This window comes from Carassius gibelio, chromosome A15, assembly GCF_023724105.1.
Source record: "Carassius gibelio isolate Cgi1373 ecotype wild population from Czech Republic chromosome A15, carGib1.2-hapl.c, whole genome shotgun sequence".
Classification (NCBI taxonomy): domain Eukaryota; kingdom Metazoa; phylum Chordata; class Actinopteri; order Cypriniformes; family Cyprinidae; genus Carassius; species Carassius gibelio.
This window is the reverse complement of record NC_068385.1, coordinates 7,543,469-7,560,077: the sequence shown is the minus strand read 5'-3', so window position 1 is coordinate 7,560,077 and position 16,609 is coordinate 7,543,469. Positions and strand designations below refer to the sequence as shown.

General features: G+C 35.5%; 2 protein-coding genes and 1 long non-coding RNA gene across 3 annotated transcripts in view; 2 read left to right on the top strand and 1 right to left on the bottom strand.

Moving 5' to 3' along the window:
- Positions 1-6,241, top strand: part of wdfy1 (WD repeat and FYVE domain containing 1) — a 15,073-nt gene extending 8,832 nt beyond the window's left edge. The window contains exons 7-12 of the mRNA XM_052616531.1: positions 1-100; positions 877-982; positions 1,080-1,181; positions 1,799-1,929; positions 2,008-2,116; positions 3,148-6,241. The exon at positions 1-100 is cut by the window's left edge and continues 27 nt beyond it. Of these exons, the coding sequence (XP_052472491.1) occupies positions 1-100; positions 877-982; positions 1,080-1,181; positions 1,799-1,929; positions 2,008-2,116; positions 3,148-3,207 (608 nt within the window). The 3' untranslated portion in view covers positions 3,208-6,241. The remainder of the gene's footprint in view (positions 101-876; positions 983-1,079; positions 1,182-1,798; positions 1,930-2,007; positions 2,117-3,147) is intronic.
- Positions 6,242-7,434: 1,193 nt separating this feature from the next.
- dhrs12la (dehydrogenase/reductase 12-like a) lies at positions 7,435-15,915 on the bottom strand. Its single transcript, XM_052615842.1, has 10 exons — positions 15,776-15,915; positions 13,542-13,675; positions 13,081-13,163; positions 12,746-12,841; positions 11,766-11,847; positions 11,576-11,637; positions 11,398-11,502; positions 10,217-10,307; positions 9,830-9,967; positions 7,435-7,775 (listed from the first exon to the last, which is right to left on the bottom strand). The coding sequence occupies exons 1-10, from the start codon at positions 15,829-15,831 to the stop codon at positions 7,660-7,662; spliced, it is 963 nt and encodes a 320-aa protein (XP_052471802.1). The 5' UTR covers positions 15,832-15,915; the 3' UTR covers positions 7,435-7,659.
- Positions 7,770-9,405, top strand: LOC128028578 (uncharacterized). The gene is made up of 2 exons (XR_008187166.1): positions 7,770-7,985; positions 8,711-9,405. It is a non-coding gene; the product is annotated as an uncharacterized LOC128028578 (long non-coding RNA).
- Positions 15,916-16,609: the final 694 nt, after the last annotated feature.

The following is a 16,609-nucleotide window of genomic DNA, read 5'->3' as shown; positions in this document are numbered from 1 at the left end:
CGGTTCGGAGGTGGCTGTTTTCCGGAGCGTCTGACCACAGTGTGATCATGTGGGACATTGGTGGCAGACAGGGACGCTCATTACTACTGCAGGGACACAAGTGAGAATACACACACTCGCATGCTCGCTAGTAATAACCCGATGATTCACTGCCACATGTGCTACCAGGCCGTAAATGGCATAGAAACCAAGATTGAGAACTATTTTCCATTTTCAGTTCCATTTCTTATAAAGAAGATTCTGAAAGTGAATAATTTTCATGACACCCTGTTTCATTAATGGTCGTTGAGCGAGTGTATTTGTAAGGTCCCCACACTCAGTGCTGGCTGAAGGTTTCTTGCGTGTTCGGTCTTTTCAGTGCACAAAGTTATAAAATTGAGTTTAATCTGACATCTTTTAGTATGAACTTCGAATTTAGGTAGAAAGGCAATTTGTTTGTTTTTCTGTCTCTAATTATTATTATTATTATTATTCTGACATTTGATTATTCAAATTCAAAAGTTGGGGGTCATTTAATAATTAATACTTTTATTCAGCAAAGATGCATTAGTTTGATCAAAAGTGAACGACAGTAAAGACATTTATTTACAAAATATTTCTATTTCAGAAAAAATGCTGTTCTTTTGAACATTTTTATTCATCGAATTATTCACAAAAATAAAATGTATCACATTTTACACAAAAATATGAAGCAGCACACTGATAATAATCAGAAATGTTTCTCATGCATCAAATCGGCATCTTAGAAAATGATTTCTGAAGATCATGTAACACTGAAGACTTTACATTTAAAAATACATTGCATTTAAAAATATACTCAAATAGAAAACAGGAAGCCTGGGTCATTCAGTCTTTCTGTCTGTCTGTCTGTTTCAGTGAGAAGGTCCAGGCGCTGTGGTATCTGCCGCTGACGCATCAGCTGCTGTCCTGCTCTGCTGATGGAGGAATAACAGTGTGGAACATGGAGGCAAAACGAGAAGAGGTACTGAACACTTACACACCTCCCCTAAATATTAGAAGGTATGATTGAACGAGTCCATGACCAAAGAGTTTGACCGTACTGAAACGCTCTCTTTCAGGCTCCTCAGTGGCTGGACAGTGATTCCTGTCAGAAATGCGCACAGCCGTTTTTTTGGAATATAAAGCAGATGTGGGACAGCAAGACCCTGGGGCTCCGACAGGTAAGGACGCTACAGTTAGGGTTAAAAATATAAAGATATAAATGTCTGTATCTCCCCCTCTGACATAAACGTTCAGAAACATTTTGATGCTCTTTAGGTCCTATGTATCTGCACTTTTTTAAGTTGCCTTAAAGCATTACTTCACCCAGAAATGAACATTTACTCACCCTCAGGTCATCCAAGATGTAGAGACGTTTGTATCTTCATCAAATTTGTAGAAATGTAGCATTGCATCAGTGTCTCATCAATGGATGCTCTGCGGTGAATGGGTGCCGTCAGAATGAGAGTCCAAACAGCTGATAAAAACATCACAATAATCCACAGTCCATCAGTTAAAATCCGGAGAAGACGAACGCTGCGTGTTTTTAAGAAACAATTCCATTACTAAGATGTTTTAACTTGAAACAAATGCTTCTGGTCAAATTACGAATCCATAATAACGGATCCAATTGTGAGCAGGTGATGCAATGCAACCTTTCTCCAAATCTGATCTGATGGAGAAACAAATGCATTTAAATCTAGAATTACATTTTCAGTCAAATTTGGGGTGAGATATTCTTTTAACGAAGCATCTCAGTGCTCTGTGATGTTATGCCCATGTCATTTCCTGTCTCCAGCATCACTGCAGGAAGTGCGGGAAGGCGATTTGTGGGAAGTGTAGTTCTAAGCGCTCCACGTACCCCGTCATGGGCTTTGAGTTCCAGGTGCGCATGTGTGACGACTGCTACGACACAATCAAAGAGGAAGAGTGAGTTGTTTTTTTTGTTTTTGTTTGTCTGTTTGATTCTGTGAGTTGTACTTATTCTGGTGTGTTGTCATTTTGCAGTCGGACTCCTCTGGCTGCGTTTCATGAAGGGAAACACAACATCGCTCACATGGACATGGATCCGAGCCGAGGGCTGATGGTCACGTGTGGCAGTGATCGAGTTGTTAAGGTCACACACTCATGCTTCATCTCTTTGTTCTTGTATTTTAGTGACTAGAAGTATGCAGTATCTGTATCAACACTGTATGCTTCTTATCAACCGAGCACACTGCTTGGAACATCATTTCCCACAATTCAGTGCGCTTGACTTTTAATTTTTCACCGTGTCCAAGAGAACCTGAAATAATATCAGCTTTGATTTTTAACGTGTCCTCCCTGACTTGATTATTTGAACTCCCAGTTTAAATATTTTTTGACAAAATTACATAATAAATAAATAAAAAAACCTTTTATTTAAAAGATTACCATATTTAAGAAAACATTATTGATTTCAATAAAATGGGTGATTTCATGTTTTCGGGAATTGAAATATATATTTTTTTTACTCAAATTAAAATGAATTTTTTTTTTCAAAATATGTATATTTATATAAAAAAATTATAATAAAAAAAAAAAAAAAAAAAAATATATATATATATATATATATATATATATATATATATATATATATATATATATATATATATATATTTTAAATATAATCTGAAAACATAAATTTAAAACTAAAGTATATAAGTTATATAAAAGTATTAAAGTAATAAATGACAAAGGCACAACAAAATTACTATGATTTAGACTAAATGAAAACTGAAAATAAATATAATGAATTCAAAATATTAATAAATATTAAAATATATAAATAATGCTTAAATGACACTGCTAGTAAGGCATCATAGTGAAATAAAATATTAATATTCAGAACTAACTAAAATAAGTTTATATTTATAAAAAGGTAATTCAAAATATTAAATACTATAATAGTTTATAAATAATACTGTAATATTACTGCTAGTGTGTTATAGACTATACTGAGAAGTATGTATTAAGTTATGCATATTATGAAGTTATCCATATTATAAATAATTATGCATATTGCTTTTATGCATGAAACGTATGCAGAATAAGATAGTTTATTTGTTGTGATTGTGTTTGATGGCTGAAGTCTTCTGTCTTCTGATGATCTGATTGGTCTGTGTGTAGATCTGGGACATGACGCAGGTGGTGGGCAGCAGTGTAGCGGCGGGATTCTCTCCTCGCTGATTGGCTGTTTCTGAAAGCACCGCCCACACTCCTCCAAAAGATGTCTTAGAAACGCTCACCTACCTGTCTAACTCTCTCTCTCTCTCTCTCTCTCTCTCTCGAGTCTGCGCTGAACAGACACTTCAACAGTGTGTGTGAATATGTGTGTGTCATTGGAATGCTCCTTGATTTCATGAATCAGCCGTTCATGTCTCTTCTGAGATATGATGACCTGGATTTGAGCAAACATGAAATCAAGGTACTTCTGATAGCACAAAATTTGCACCCTTTTGTGTGTGTGTGTGTGTGTGTGTCTGTGTGTGTGCGTGTATGGCTTTGTATTCCTTCATCCAACATCCAGTTTCATCCTCAGCCATCTTTCTTGTTTATCCTTCTAACGCTTTTTGAATTTGAATGCTACTACTGGTCATAGTAACCAGCACTTTTGTTACCATGGAAATTAGTGTTCCATAGTAACAATGGAACATTCGTGTACAAACTTGTCATTTTCCCGCTAAAATGTAACGCAGGCAGATGAGGAACATTACATGTAGCATAAAATCCATGGAGCATTTTATGATTAAAAGCGTTAAGTTGGTTCAGTAGTGTTCAGCTGTAAAACACTATTTATAGCACTAATTTAGGGACAAGTTAAAATATGGCCTTGCGATTTAAATATTTTTAAAAAATTAATTGCAGTTTTTTTTGTCACGATTCCTTTTTTCGTTGCAATTGCAAAACTCATAATTTAACTTTTACATATTGCAATAATGACTTTTTTTCCCCAGAACTTTTATTTTGCTTTAATTCTGACTTTTCTTCTAACTCATTTTGAGTTTGCATCTCGCAAATCAGTTTTTTGGGATTAAAAAAAAAATGGTAATTGCGATATTTTTTTAATTTCTCACAATTGTGCCTTTTTCCTCAGAATTGCAAGAAAAAAGCCAGAGTTGTGTTATAGACTAACAATTTTGTGGGGAAAAAGTCAGAATTGAGGGATTAAAAATTCGCAGTTAGCTTTTTTTAATCCTATGCTTGAAACAAACTTTTATATTAAAGTGATGCTTATCACAAAAATTGTCTGCATTTAAAACATTTACTCATATCTTTCCAAAACTTGGATCACTTTCTTTCTTCTGTGGAACAGAAAATGAAATATTTAGCAGAATGTTGATGCTGCTCTTTCCATTCACTGGAAGAGGACTGGGGTTCCAACAAACCATCATACAATTAGTCCAAACAGCTTTTTCACTATATTACAACTCTTCTGAATCTGCATAATAGCTTCTAAAACCAAAAATGGCAAAAACAAACAATAAAAGTAGTCCTATGCGTGATATTCACCGTGCTATATTTAACATCTTAATCTTTTGATTAGCATGCTTGCATAATTTAACTCACCAGTTTGCAGTTGGTTATGTGACAAACAGTGATATTTTTTCTGATGTCAAAGCTTAGTTAGGGTAGTGCCATATTTAATTTGTATTTTTGACACTGAAGTACATTGCGTTTAATGGATTGTACCGTTGTCTAAAACATACCAATTGTTCAGCGAAAGAAATGTCTTTCTGAGAAAAAAAGACACGTTCTAAAGAGAAAATTCCATAAAAGTGAAAATTACAGAGAGTCTATCCCTTAAAGCCATGTTTATTTCAATATGGCGCCTAACCTAACTAAGGTCATTATATGCAAATGAGATTTGAGAGATGCAAGGGCGGCAGTTTTAAAATTTCACTCTGTTCCTGACACAAAGCTATGATATGGTTTAAGATGACTTTAAAATATTAACTTTAGTGTGTTCAACAGGTTTGGAACAACTTGAGTAAATGGTGACAGAATTGTCGTTTTGGATGCACTGTTTCTTTAAATAGTTAGATTTCAAAATTCTTTCAGTTTTTTGGCGTAAGGCAGAAGCTGGATGTTTTAAACTTACACACAGCTCACAGTTAAAGTCACATTGGCCAATGAGAAGACAGAATTCCAAGCTGTTTCTCCTTTACTTTAGTTCTTTCTTTTCATCTTGACTCTCTCTCCTCAGATTTTCTCTCTCTTTTTCACTCGGCTGTCACATTCCTCTCAGTCGTTCTCTCTCGTTCTCTGTTCCTTGCACTGAATTGCTCAGTCTGTGTGTGTTCATGATCTGACGGTACGAATGGCTTCTGTGTTAGTGTTTGCATTACTTTCACTGTTATATGCCTGATTCGTGCCTGCGTAAAGCGCTTGCTCGTTTCGATATACGTCTAATTCCAAGCTTTGTAAATAATTTAATTCTCCTTTATAATATTTTCCCTGCTGAAAAACCTGTTAGGTATGTTCTGAAGCATGGCAGCAGGTTTAAGCTGGACTCTTGGCTTAGGATTAACTTAAACCAGCTTAAACCAGAAGCCATGCTTCAAAACATACCTAACCAGCATATTCAGATTGTTTTTTTCTGCAGGATTGTAGCTGATTTTTCTGATTCAATGTAAAAGTTAAACAGGGTGAGCTTTGTAATGCAGTGAAACCAGCGTTTGTATGACATCATCTTCATGTCATTTCATTGGAAAGATAATAATTTTTCCTCCATTTACCATAAAAACGACAAGGGTGAATTTCGCGAAATCTGTCAAGAATGTGTCGTGAGATTCATCCTGGAAAGATTAAAAGTCATTTTTGTTTCGAGGTTTTGCTGTTATGTTGACGCTTCAGGGAGTCGCGGTTCATTTTAACCACCATGTGAAATCACACACACTGTTTTCTTGCTCTTCAGACGTTGAACACATTGTACGGTTCAACACGCTTCTAATCATCGAACCCTTAAAACTGTTAATAACTCTAAATGACTTTGAGATCTGTTTTTCTATGTGCTTTTTCTAAATCTTACTTTACCTCAGTAGTTCCGTAATGAAGTATTATTCTCTCTCTATATATTCAAAGTTGAGCTCAAACATCTGTATTTTTCATACAAGAATCTTCTGCCACTAATATGAAAACTGACGCAAGTCTTAATGCTGACTGGTAGTTTCAGCCCAGAGATTGAGTGAAATATTACAATAAAGATCTATGCTGTATGATATATGGTTCTTCTGGTCATTTAAATTGCATGTTAAAGTTGTATCTAAAGTTGGAAAAAAATGACATTGCAATGCTTTTGTGTTGACAAAAAAAAAAAATGGTCATGGAAAAATGAAAAATATTTTGAGATGGGTAGAAGAAACATTTTAAAGCTTTTATGAGTGAGTTTTTTGGGGGAATTCAATATAATTGTACAGTAAACTTTAACTTTTAGTAACTGCAATAAAAATATTACATATATTATATTTGCCTTATACACCAGTGTTATTTTAGGATCATTAATCTACTAATACAGCTTAATGTTGATTTCTTTTTTTTTATATTTTATTTGAGTTATTACCTTGTGTTTTTGCCATATATATATATATATATATATATATATATATATATATATGTATATATATATATATATATATATATATATATATGTGTATATATATATATATATATATATATATATATATATTTTTTTTTTTTTTTTTATTATTATTATTTTTTTTTTACTTTTAGTTATTTAGTACATCAAGTTAACCTCAGTGAAATGCTTTCTGGGAAGCATGGAAAAAAATATTTGTATATTTTATTACAGTTAATGGTTTTTATTTCAAGTAACAGATTTTTTTTGTTGTTTATTTTTTCAAGATTTTTTGTTAAATATAATAAGCCTGACATACACCAACACACCTTCTAATATATTTATTAATGTTGACAAAACTGCTTCAAAGTACAATCATAATTAATAATTAATAACCCAGTCTATATATGTAGAAATGTAATCAAGTGTTATTGTCGGAGCAAATACTGAACAAAAAAAAATACACTACAAATCACTTCCTCATTCTCTGGAACATCAGGTGATGCTGTCAAACCAAAGCGACATCCAATCACAGGCCTCCAAAAGCAGGAAACGTCCTTTTCCGTCAGCTTCCTGTGCTGCATCAGGTGATTGGCTGTGAGTGAATGATTGACAGCTGGGGTGACTCCGGTCAGAACGGGTTCCCACCTGATTGACCTGATTCGTTGGAGTCACTGACACGGTGAGAATAAACTCACTGTGATTGGCTGAGATTGATCACATGGTGTCAGAAGAAGCTGTCCGAAAAGAACGACACCTGCGTTTGATTTGACCAATGAGAGGAGAGAACTGAAATGTACGAGGAAATGAGACAGGAAGTAGTCATTGCGGTAAAAGACTTAAACATGTTCAAGCATTTATTGAGCGTAACAGTCGTTCACACCTTCAAACTTTCTGAGATCTGGAGGAGATTTAATCTACAGTTAGAAGTTTGTTGTGAGATACTTTAAGAACATCCACACGGTTTATACGGGTTAGACTGTGTCTAAACTGTTAAAATATGTTATGTATTAGTGTTTGACATCTGTTTGTGATCTGGTTTGTGTGTTTTCATGTGAGTTTCTTTAGTACGGCTGGAAGCTTTTGGCCAGATCCTCCATGACGCTCATGAATTTCTGATCTTCCAGCTGTGAAGTGTGCGTCCAGGCCAAGGGAAGATGAGCCGACACCATCTGCCGATCTAATGCATGTAAAACACAAAGACAAATGGATGTTTAACACATGAAATCTGCACAAAATCACCTGGAGAAATGATTCCTGTTGTCTGAAGTAGAAGCCATGTCTGATTTCCTCACTATTCAGAAGAACTACATTACCCATAATCCTGAAGAAAAATGCACCAATCAGAGAAGTCATTGTTACCATGGAAACGAGAATCAAGGCCCCAACAGTGAGTGTTCTAATGATTACGTAATATGAATATTTCTGAGATTTAAATATGTGGCTATATACATACATTACAGTTATTATACATTGCACTTTGTGAAAATAAATAGACTTTAAGGCACATTACAGGCAAAACCTTTTTCTTTTCTTTTTTCCAGGCACTTGTTAATTTTGAGATTGGACTAGAAATAAAACATCACAAATACACATTTGTTTATTTTATTACACTTTATTTGCGTCTGATTAGATTTCACCTACAATGTGCATCTTTAAAATCCGTTATTTCCAAAATAGATTTGTTTCTTCACTTCATTAGTATTTACATTCACCACAATTCAGAGTTTTATCTGTTTTGTGAAGTTTTTACAAAGGGGGTTGTTCATATATAATTCACCAGATTTTATACGACATTTTATCCCAATTGTTTTTTTTACTTTTTCTTTTCTGTTTACCATTTTCTGGTTTATGGAGTGATTACAGATCAAGAAAATCCCAACTGTAAAAACCTTTACCACTAATGTGTCATTAAAATAAAACAGGACATTTGAACCTGGCTTTATCCAACGTTCAGATTTCTGTTTCGGATATTTATGCAAATTAGTGCATTTTTATTATCTAATGCCTCATTAGCATGTGTACATTTGATAAAACTTGCAATACAAAACAATTTCCCTGATGTACTGGGATTAATCAACTTGAGAAAATTGTGAAGATATTTTTTGTTGTTAGTTTATTTTAGCTCTATTCAGCAGAAGTCTCGCCTTGAAGTCTGAGGAGCGGCTGTTTGGTTTTCCCAGTCCCAAAAGGTCATAAGGTCACGGAGTTCACTCCGGCCGTGTCTGGTACAGAAGCTCCGCCCACTACAGCTGCACTGGAGCTCCGCCAACTCTCTTTTCCCTTTCTTGATCTTTCTCGCTCTTTCCTTCTCCTTTCGTTCTCCTTTGGCTATGCTCTGTTTCTCTCTTTCGTTTCCATTGTCCAGTCTTTCTTTGTACACTGATTGTATTCTCCTCGTCTTCTCTCTACTGCTCATGCTGTTCTTGCCTTCATCAGTGTCTTTCATCCATTCTCTGTCTCCTGAAACGCTCACTTGTTTCATTTGGAAACAGATGGATGCCTTATTGAAGGAGATGGAGAGAAAGACAGCAGCTCGGTTCCAAAACCTAGTGCGCTCCCTCATAGCTCACGGCCTTCTAAGGGAGCATCCTAGCTGTCATGGTTCCTCAATAGGGATCTGTTTGGAACGCTCTACACAGGCAGCAATTTTGTGCGCCACAAGAAAATCAGCTTGTAATTTATTCCAATTTGATACTTGCATGCTGGTATGTTCATAACTTTGAGAAAATAGTTGCTATTTTGTAATTGTGAGACACAAACTTGAAATTCTGGAAATAAACTTTAATAGCATTATCTAAGATGCATAACATGCACGAATATTGTGTAATTTTTTAATTTATTCAGATTTTTCAGTACTAAAAGAAATAGCAGTATATTTTATATCAGAATATTGCCAAGCAATCTTGGATTAATTGTTTCATGCAACTAGTCACAATGCATTCTGAGATGGCTGTCTTTGCAAAATATGCAATGCTGCCTTAATATTGAACAAAAAAAGTTAACAATTTAATACCTATAAAGTTGCCTCATCTAATTTAAAACTGCATGTACTTTTATGCATATTAGAGCATTACTTTAGAAACATGGTAAGTCAAGTCTCTTGCAATCAGTTATGGCTCCCGTGTGCTTCAACATTAGCAGTGCTGTTTGAGTGCATACTGTCACGCATGAGATTTCATTTCCTGCCTATGTGGACAGCAAGGTGTCTTGTGTGGGTGTGTGTTTGCTCACCCTGAAAAAAACGCCCACTGGGATTCTTGACCGCCGCCTCGGACACAGCGAGCCACACGACCGTATCAGCCCCTTGCTCCGGTGTCCGCAGACGCTCCTTCATAGAGCTGTGGAAATCAGGCATCGCGTTTGCAATGGCTAAAGAAAGAGAGGCGAGAATGAATCCATCAAGATCAGACATCATCAAATCAATCAGTCTGAATAAATGATAAATAAATATCTGCATTAATGCATTTGGCAAACACTTGTATCTAAAGCGACCAGTGCATTTGAGGTACATGTTATTTGACAAATTAACAACATCAAGCTTGAAGGTAAAAATGCATACAGTATGTCAGTTTAACATATCACGGTTTAAATTTATGATGATTGTATGTATGCAATTACTTGGCGTGTCGACCCATCCGGGGTGCATCACAGAGAAATGGATGTTGGGGTGAGCTTTAGCAAACTGCTCTGTCATCACCACCTGCTGCCTCTGAAACACAAAGAACTTCTGACATCACAAGAATCTCTAAGAAACAAACAGCTAGTGAAGTCAGTGAGACAGAAAACTCTTTTTGCATATTGTTTTAAAGTAGCTTTTTAATAACATTCAAAAGATTGGGATCAGTAAGATTTTTTGGGCGACAGAAATGAATACTTTTATAACGGAAGTATGCGTGAAATTGATACAGTTTTTAAATAAACACTGTTCTTTTCATTAAAGAACTCTAAAAAAACAAAAGCATGAAGCATCACAACTGTTTTCATCATTGATAATAATCAGAAATGTTTCTTAAGCAGCAAATCAGTATATTATTCTGATTTCTGAAGATCATGTGACACTGAAGACGAGGAATGATGCTGAAAATACAGCTGCGCATCACAGGAATAAATTACATTTAGTATATATTACAATAGAAAACACATAATAATAATATTCCTAGTCAGCAGAAGAGACTCCATTCATTACAAAACATTACAAAAATTGGTAACGCTTTAGAATAATGGTCCATTAGTTAATATTAGTTAATTTATTAACTACAATGAACAATACATTTATTACTGTAGTTATTAATCTTTGTTAACATTAGTTAATGAAAATACAGTTATTCATTGTTAGTTCATGCTAATTGATTAATGCTAAGTGCATTAATTAATGTTAACAAGCACAACTTTTGATTTAAATAATGCATTAGTAAATGTTGAAATTAACTTCAACTAAGATTAATAATAATTAAATTTAATTAAATTTATGCATTTAGCAGATGCTTTTATCCAAAGTGACTTACAGTGCATTCATGCTATCAATTTTTACCTAACAAATGCTGTAGAAGGATTGTTCTTGCTTAGATCATTTAACTAATGTAGTTAACTAACTAATGGACCATAGTGTTACCCAAAAATCTTACCAATAACTAAAAAACTGGGACTGCCATCATTTGTCAGATTTTTTAAATGTAGTTCAAATGCACTGAAAGCAAAACAATGACATAAATGATTCAACTAGCAAATGGTTTCAAAGCAAGGTGTTTCTGGATGTTGGAAGAAGCTTTCCCTTGGACTCTATCTGTGTTCATATGTACCTTGTTCTGTGCGTACACCATAGTGCCGTCATATCTGCCCATCTGAGACTGCAGGTTTCCCGTTCGCAGTTTCTGCACCAGCATCCCACCGGATGATACTGTGATCTGAAGGAGAGGAGAGAGATGCTGACCGACCGTCTGACCTCCGTCTGTGACTCTCAGTCTCTGGTTTACTCACCACTCTGGGCTCAGGGCTCTTCTCCAGCAGAGGAATGAGGCTCTTGATGAGGATGTACACGGCTGAGGAACACAACAGAGACATCAGGTCAAAACTAAGGTACTAAAGATGTTCTGTATTATAAAGTTAGTGGGAAAGACTTGTAGTCCTTAGGCGATATTGAGCTGGTTTGGTTTGTTTGCTCACTTACCCAGAGAGTTACTTGCAAAGCTTTTCTCCAAACCCTCACCATTCTCCTCCCTCTTAGTCACCATACAGCCGGCGTTATTGATCTGTCACAGTCAAATCAGTCAACCCACCACATCTCATTACTTCCATTGGCTGGTAATGCCATTCAAAATATAGGTGCACTACCCTTCAAGTTTGGGTCAGTAAGATTTTTTTTCATGTTTTTGCAAGAATTCTCTTATACTCACCAAAACTGCATTTATTTGATTAAAAATACAGTAAAAATATTAAATATGTGACCCTGGAGCACAAGGGGTTGGTGGGGTATAATTGTAGCAATAGCAAAAAAAACAATTATTTATATTAAATCATTAGAATATTAAGTACAAATTATGTTCCATGAAGATATGTTGTAAGTTTCCTACTGTAAATTTATCAAAACGTAATTTTTTATTAGTAAAGTGCATTGCTAAAACCTATATTTGGACTTTAAACTTAACTTTAAAGGCGATTTTCTCAATATATATATAATTGTTTGCACCCTCATATGATTCCAGATTTATTCAGCTTTCAGATGATGTATAGATCTCAATTTAACAAAATTCAAACTTATGACTGGTTTTGTGGTACAGGGTTACATATGAAAATATTTTGATTTGTAATTTATTCCTGTGATCAAAGCTGTATTTTCAGAATTATTTCTCCAGTTTTCAGTGTCACATGATCCTTCAGAAATCATTCTAATATGCAGATTTGCTGCTCAAGAAACATTTCTGATAATTATTATGTTTTTTTTTTATTCTTTGATGAATAGGAAGTTCAAAAGAACAGTGTTTATCTGAAATAGAAATATTTGGTAACATTCTAAATGTCTTTACTGTCACTTTTGATACATTTAATGCTATTGCTAAATAAAAGCATACATTTCTAAATGAAAAAAAAAAAACTCTTACTGACCCCAAACTCTTAAACAGTAGTGTATACGCTATTTTAAAGCCTCACCAGGACGTTGAGGGTTTTGTACTTCTTCTTAAAAGACTCTGCAAACTCCCACACCTTCTTGGTTTCGGACAGATCCAAAATATGCACATAGATCTCCTGCAGCCAAACACAGAGGCCAAAGGTCACGTATTTTACTAGAACATCTTGCATTAGAAACAGACAGCGTGTAGACAAATATATGGGGCATTTCAATGATTCAGTCGACTTCTGTAAAAATGGTAACTGATGCAAACTACATTATTCTTCATTAAACAGCAGCTTCAGTTCTCCTGGTGTGACCTGAGGTTAACTGACTTGCTCAAAGACAGCAAGCTGTGTTACAATCTCAATCATACTTTGTTTCCAGACTCCTTGACGATCTCCGCTCTGGCTTCTTCTGCCTTGTCCTTGTTCCTGCAGACCATGTGGATGGTACCACCTTGAAGAAGAGGGTCAACAGGTTAAACTGCGGCACAGAAAGTGTTTGGAGATTCAAATAACACTGTCTGCATGTCATTGCTTTAGATAAATGCACATGAATAAAATTAGATAAAATGTTTACTTTTAGATAAATGCAGAGCAAAAGTAAAGCTACAACAAAGAAAAGTGAAGGACCAGCATCATTTGTTTCCAGATTCTGTTTTTTTTTTGTTATGTAATGCAATGACATTTAAACATTTATTGTGTGACCAAAGTGTCCCAATACTTTTTAGATTCACAAAAACATGTGGAAATCATTTGAAGAGCCTAAATACACCTTGAACCACAAGGTCTGTTTCTATTTTACCAACCACTGCTGATTTTCTCCAACACACACCTTTCTTGGCGATGGCCATGGCAGTGGCTTTCCCGATGCCGCTGTTAGCTCCAGTGATCAGGAAGGATCGGCCCACCACTGACGTCTCCAGGTCCTTCTCAACAAAGTTTTTAGATGCTGACAGAAATCCCCCTCTGTGACACGCAGGGTTAATTAGTCTCTAAATGTCACAGGGTTACCTGAGCATGCACACATCTCTCAAAATGCTGCTAGATTCATTCAGTCAAGCAATTAGTTCACCTTTTGCATGCTTTGAACCATTCAACATCACACTCAGATCATGGCAACGGAAGAACCCAAATTACAGAAATATGTTCTAAGAATGTTTTAATAACGGTGCCATTAAATAATGAAAATGTTATTTCGGAAGTTTTTAAAATGCTTAAAAAATTTCATTTTGAGAATGTTATTAAAGCCCATATATCTTTGAATGAATGCTCTATTAACTTTACTGGAAGAACGTTTGTTTATAACTTTGAGAAAACCTTGTCAGAATGGTCCCAGACTAGCACATGTACATCACAGAGACGTCTATTTAACATCTGCATTTAAATCTGCAAGACGTATTTTTTAAGATGTTTGCTTGTCTGCAATGCGTCAATTGGATGTTTCCTATCAGATGTAAAATAGAGGTTTAGAAGATGTCTTTAAGCTTTTGAATGTAAGACTGACATCTTAAATAGACAGATGTACACAGCAGATGCTTTCCAGATGAAGTGATGTTCAACAGACATCTTGCAGACGTGCGTGTGTTATCTGGGGTAAAGCGGTTCTAAAAACTCTGTTAACGTTTCTTTTGAATGTTAACAGGTAGCAACATTAAGAAAATGTTAGATGCACATTTAACTAAAACGTTTTTTGAATAAATATTCTATTAATGTTTTTGTGCTGAAGTTCTGAGAATGTTACCAAAATGCTCGATTAACATTACTGGAAGAACGTTTGTTTGTAATGCAAAGGAAATTTCATTTTGGGGGAACGTTCCATTTTAGAAGTTTGCAAGCATGGAAATGGTCAAGAACGCTCGGAGAACATTCAAAAGTCAAAGCTTGTGCTGTTTTGAGAACGCTATGAAAAGACCAGATAACTTTGAACAGAAGTTGCGTTGACGTTGGAAGAATGTTTGTGAGTCCTGAAACCACTCAAGAAGCTCTGTCCTAATGTGCCTCCTTGCGTCATAGCTTAGCTAATGAGAGTTTGCTATCAGTGCGTCCTCTGATAGCACCGCTCCTGGCATCGCAGCGCGTGCCCTTGACTCGATCTCAAAGAGTGGCTTTGTCCCTGCGTGCCAGGCCAGGCGGAGGGATGAAGTGGAGCGAGGAGGTGCCGGGGGGAATCAAGCTTTTCTCAGTAAATGCGTGCACTGTTAAGGGTGATGTGTGTCCCATTATGGGACGTGAGAGGTTGACCCGGGTGACAATATATGATTGAAGGAAAACACAGAGATGCAGGGGCCACTGCAAGATAAACAGCAGCAGTGAGATGACACGGTTTGAGTGTTTTTATGACTCCCAAGAATTTATAGGCTTATCATTTTTATAAAATTGGATTCCATGGAAAAACAAAAAGCAACACGTGACCTGATTTTGCAGAACTTTTTGTGTTGTTTTGAACATATTCGGTGCACCATTTATTATAGCACCGTAATATGCTGTCTAAAAATCTAAGAAAGTGACTTTGAAAGCTTTTACCCTTGCCATGATTTATGTTGCCATTTTTTATGATGTGCAACACTTTTTTTTTTTGCATCATTTTGAAGAAAAACGAAAATTAAAAAGCAAACATTAAGAATTTTTTTTCCTTTAAAATTGAAGAACTATTGCATCATATGGTTAAAAATCCAATAGGCCTACAGACAAATGCTGGATATGTACAAATATTTTGATAAAAATCAAGGTCAAAAATACTTGTTATTTGTTCTTCAGTGCCCATTAAACATAAAAAAAATTCATTAAATACATTTAATAAAATAAGAGATAAACAGTTGTAGTAGAATAGCTGAACTCTAACCCATGCAATATTTAACAATCAATATAGATGTTAAAAATTCAATTCAGTATTAAGTATTTATGCAACGTTATATTATATTAGACTATATTATATTCTATTATTAATAGTAGCATATTATATTACATCATGTTATATTACGCATTTAAATGCGTATTAATTAAGCATTATGATTGTTAAAATTGTAATGAGGTGTTGTGATATTTTTGAAGCAGTGCAGCTCTTACTTGGTAAATTCGTTGAGTCCTTTGAGGAACCATGCTGAGTTCCGGTACAGAGACATTCTCACACCCGCGCTGTGGCTCCGGTCGCCCGCTGTGCTCGCGGATGCTCACCGGTGCTTTTAACCGGCACCGGGGTCACATGAGTGCACGTAGATCCACGCCACTCACCGGTGCTCATCGCTGTCTGCCCTCTGTCGGTAATGAGCGACATAAAACCCTTCTGATGTTTCAAAGCAACTATTTTGTGTGCGCTGTAGATGACAGTTTGCCTCTTGCCCGATCTCAGCTAAAAGTTTGCACGTGAAGCCGTTTGTTTAGAATCATTTTGCATGTAGCTACCTAATTTTGCACATCCACATAATCAAGTTTTTATTTTTATTTTTTCTATAATTGTTGATGTTAGGAGTCCAGACTTGAGTTCCAGATTTGATTGACAGCAGTGGTTCATGAGGTAAAGTTGTGCAGAATGAGGAGATCTAACGTGCAATTATTTATTTTGCTTGTGTATATGGTATATGAACTGTTTCAAATGCAAGACATTGATTGCATGAGATTAAGTTTGTAAATGATAGCCTGTGTTCTTTTGTAGTGTGCACATATAATTATCATCAAACTGTGATAACTGTGACTAAATTCAGTATATATACGTCTACCATATGTTGCCACCCCTCAAACATTCCTGCCCCCTTCTCGCCACCCCATCAATATTTTTCTAGATCCGCCTCTGTGCCCCAGTAAATTCTCCTGAGATTTTTTTATTTATTTATTTAATGTGATTTGGTAATTATTTTATAGTCTCAAGCATTCAGAAATCATGCAAAATGGAACTAAGCAGTT

Coding starts and splice junctions, on each gene's coding strand:
- dhrs12la (XM_052615842.1), bottom strand. CDS start 15,831: ATGTCTCTGTACCGGAACTCAGCATGGTTCCTCAAAGGACTCAACGAA. Junction 13,164..13,541: donor CATGGCCATCGCCAAGAAAG/GTGTGTGTTGGA, acceptor CTCTTCTTCAAG/GTGGTACCATCCACATGGTC. Junction 11,848..12,745: donor ACAAAACCCTCAACGTCCTG/GTGAGGCTTTAA, acceptor TGACTGTGACAG/ATCAATAACGCCGGCTGTAT.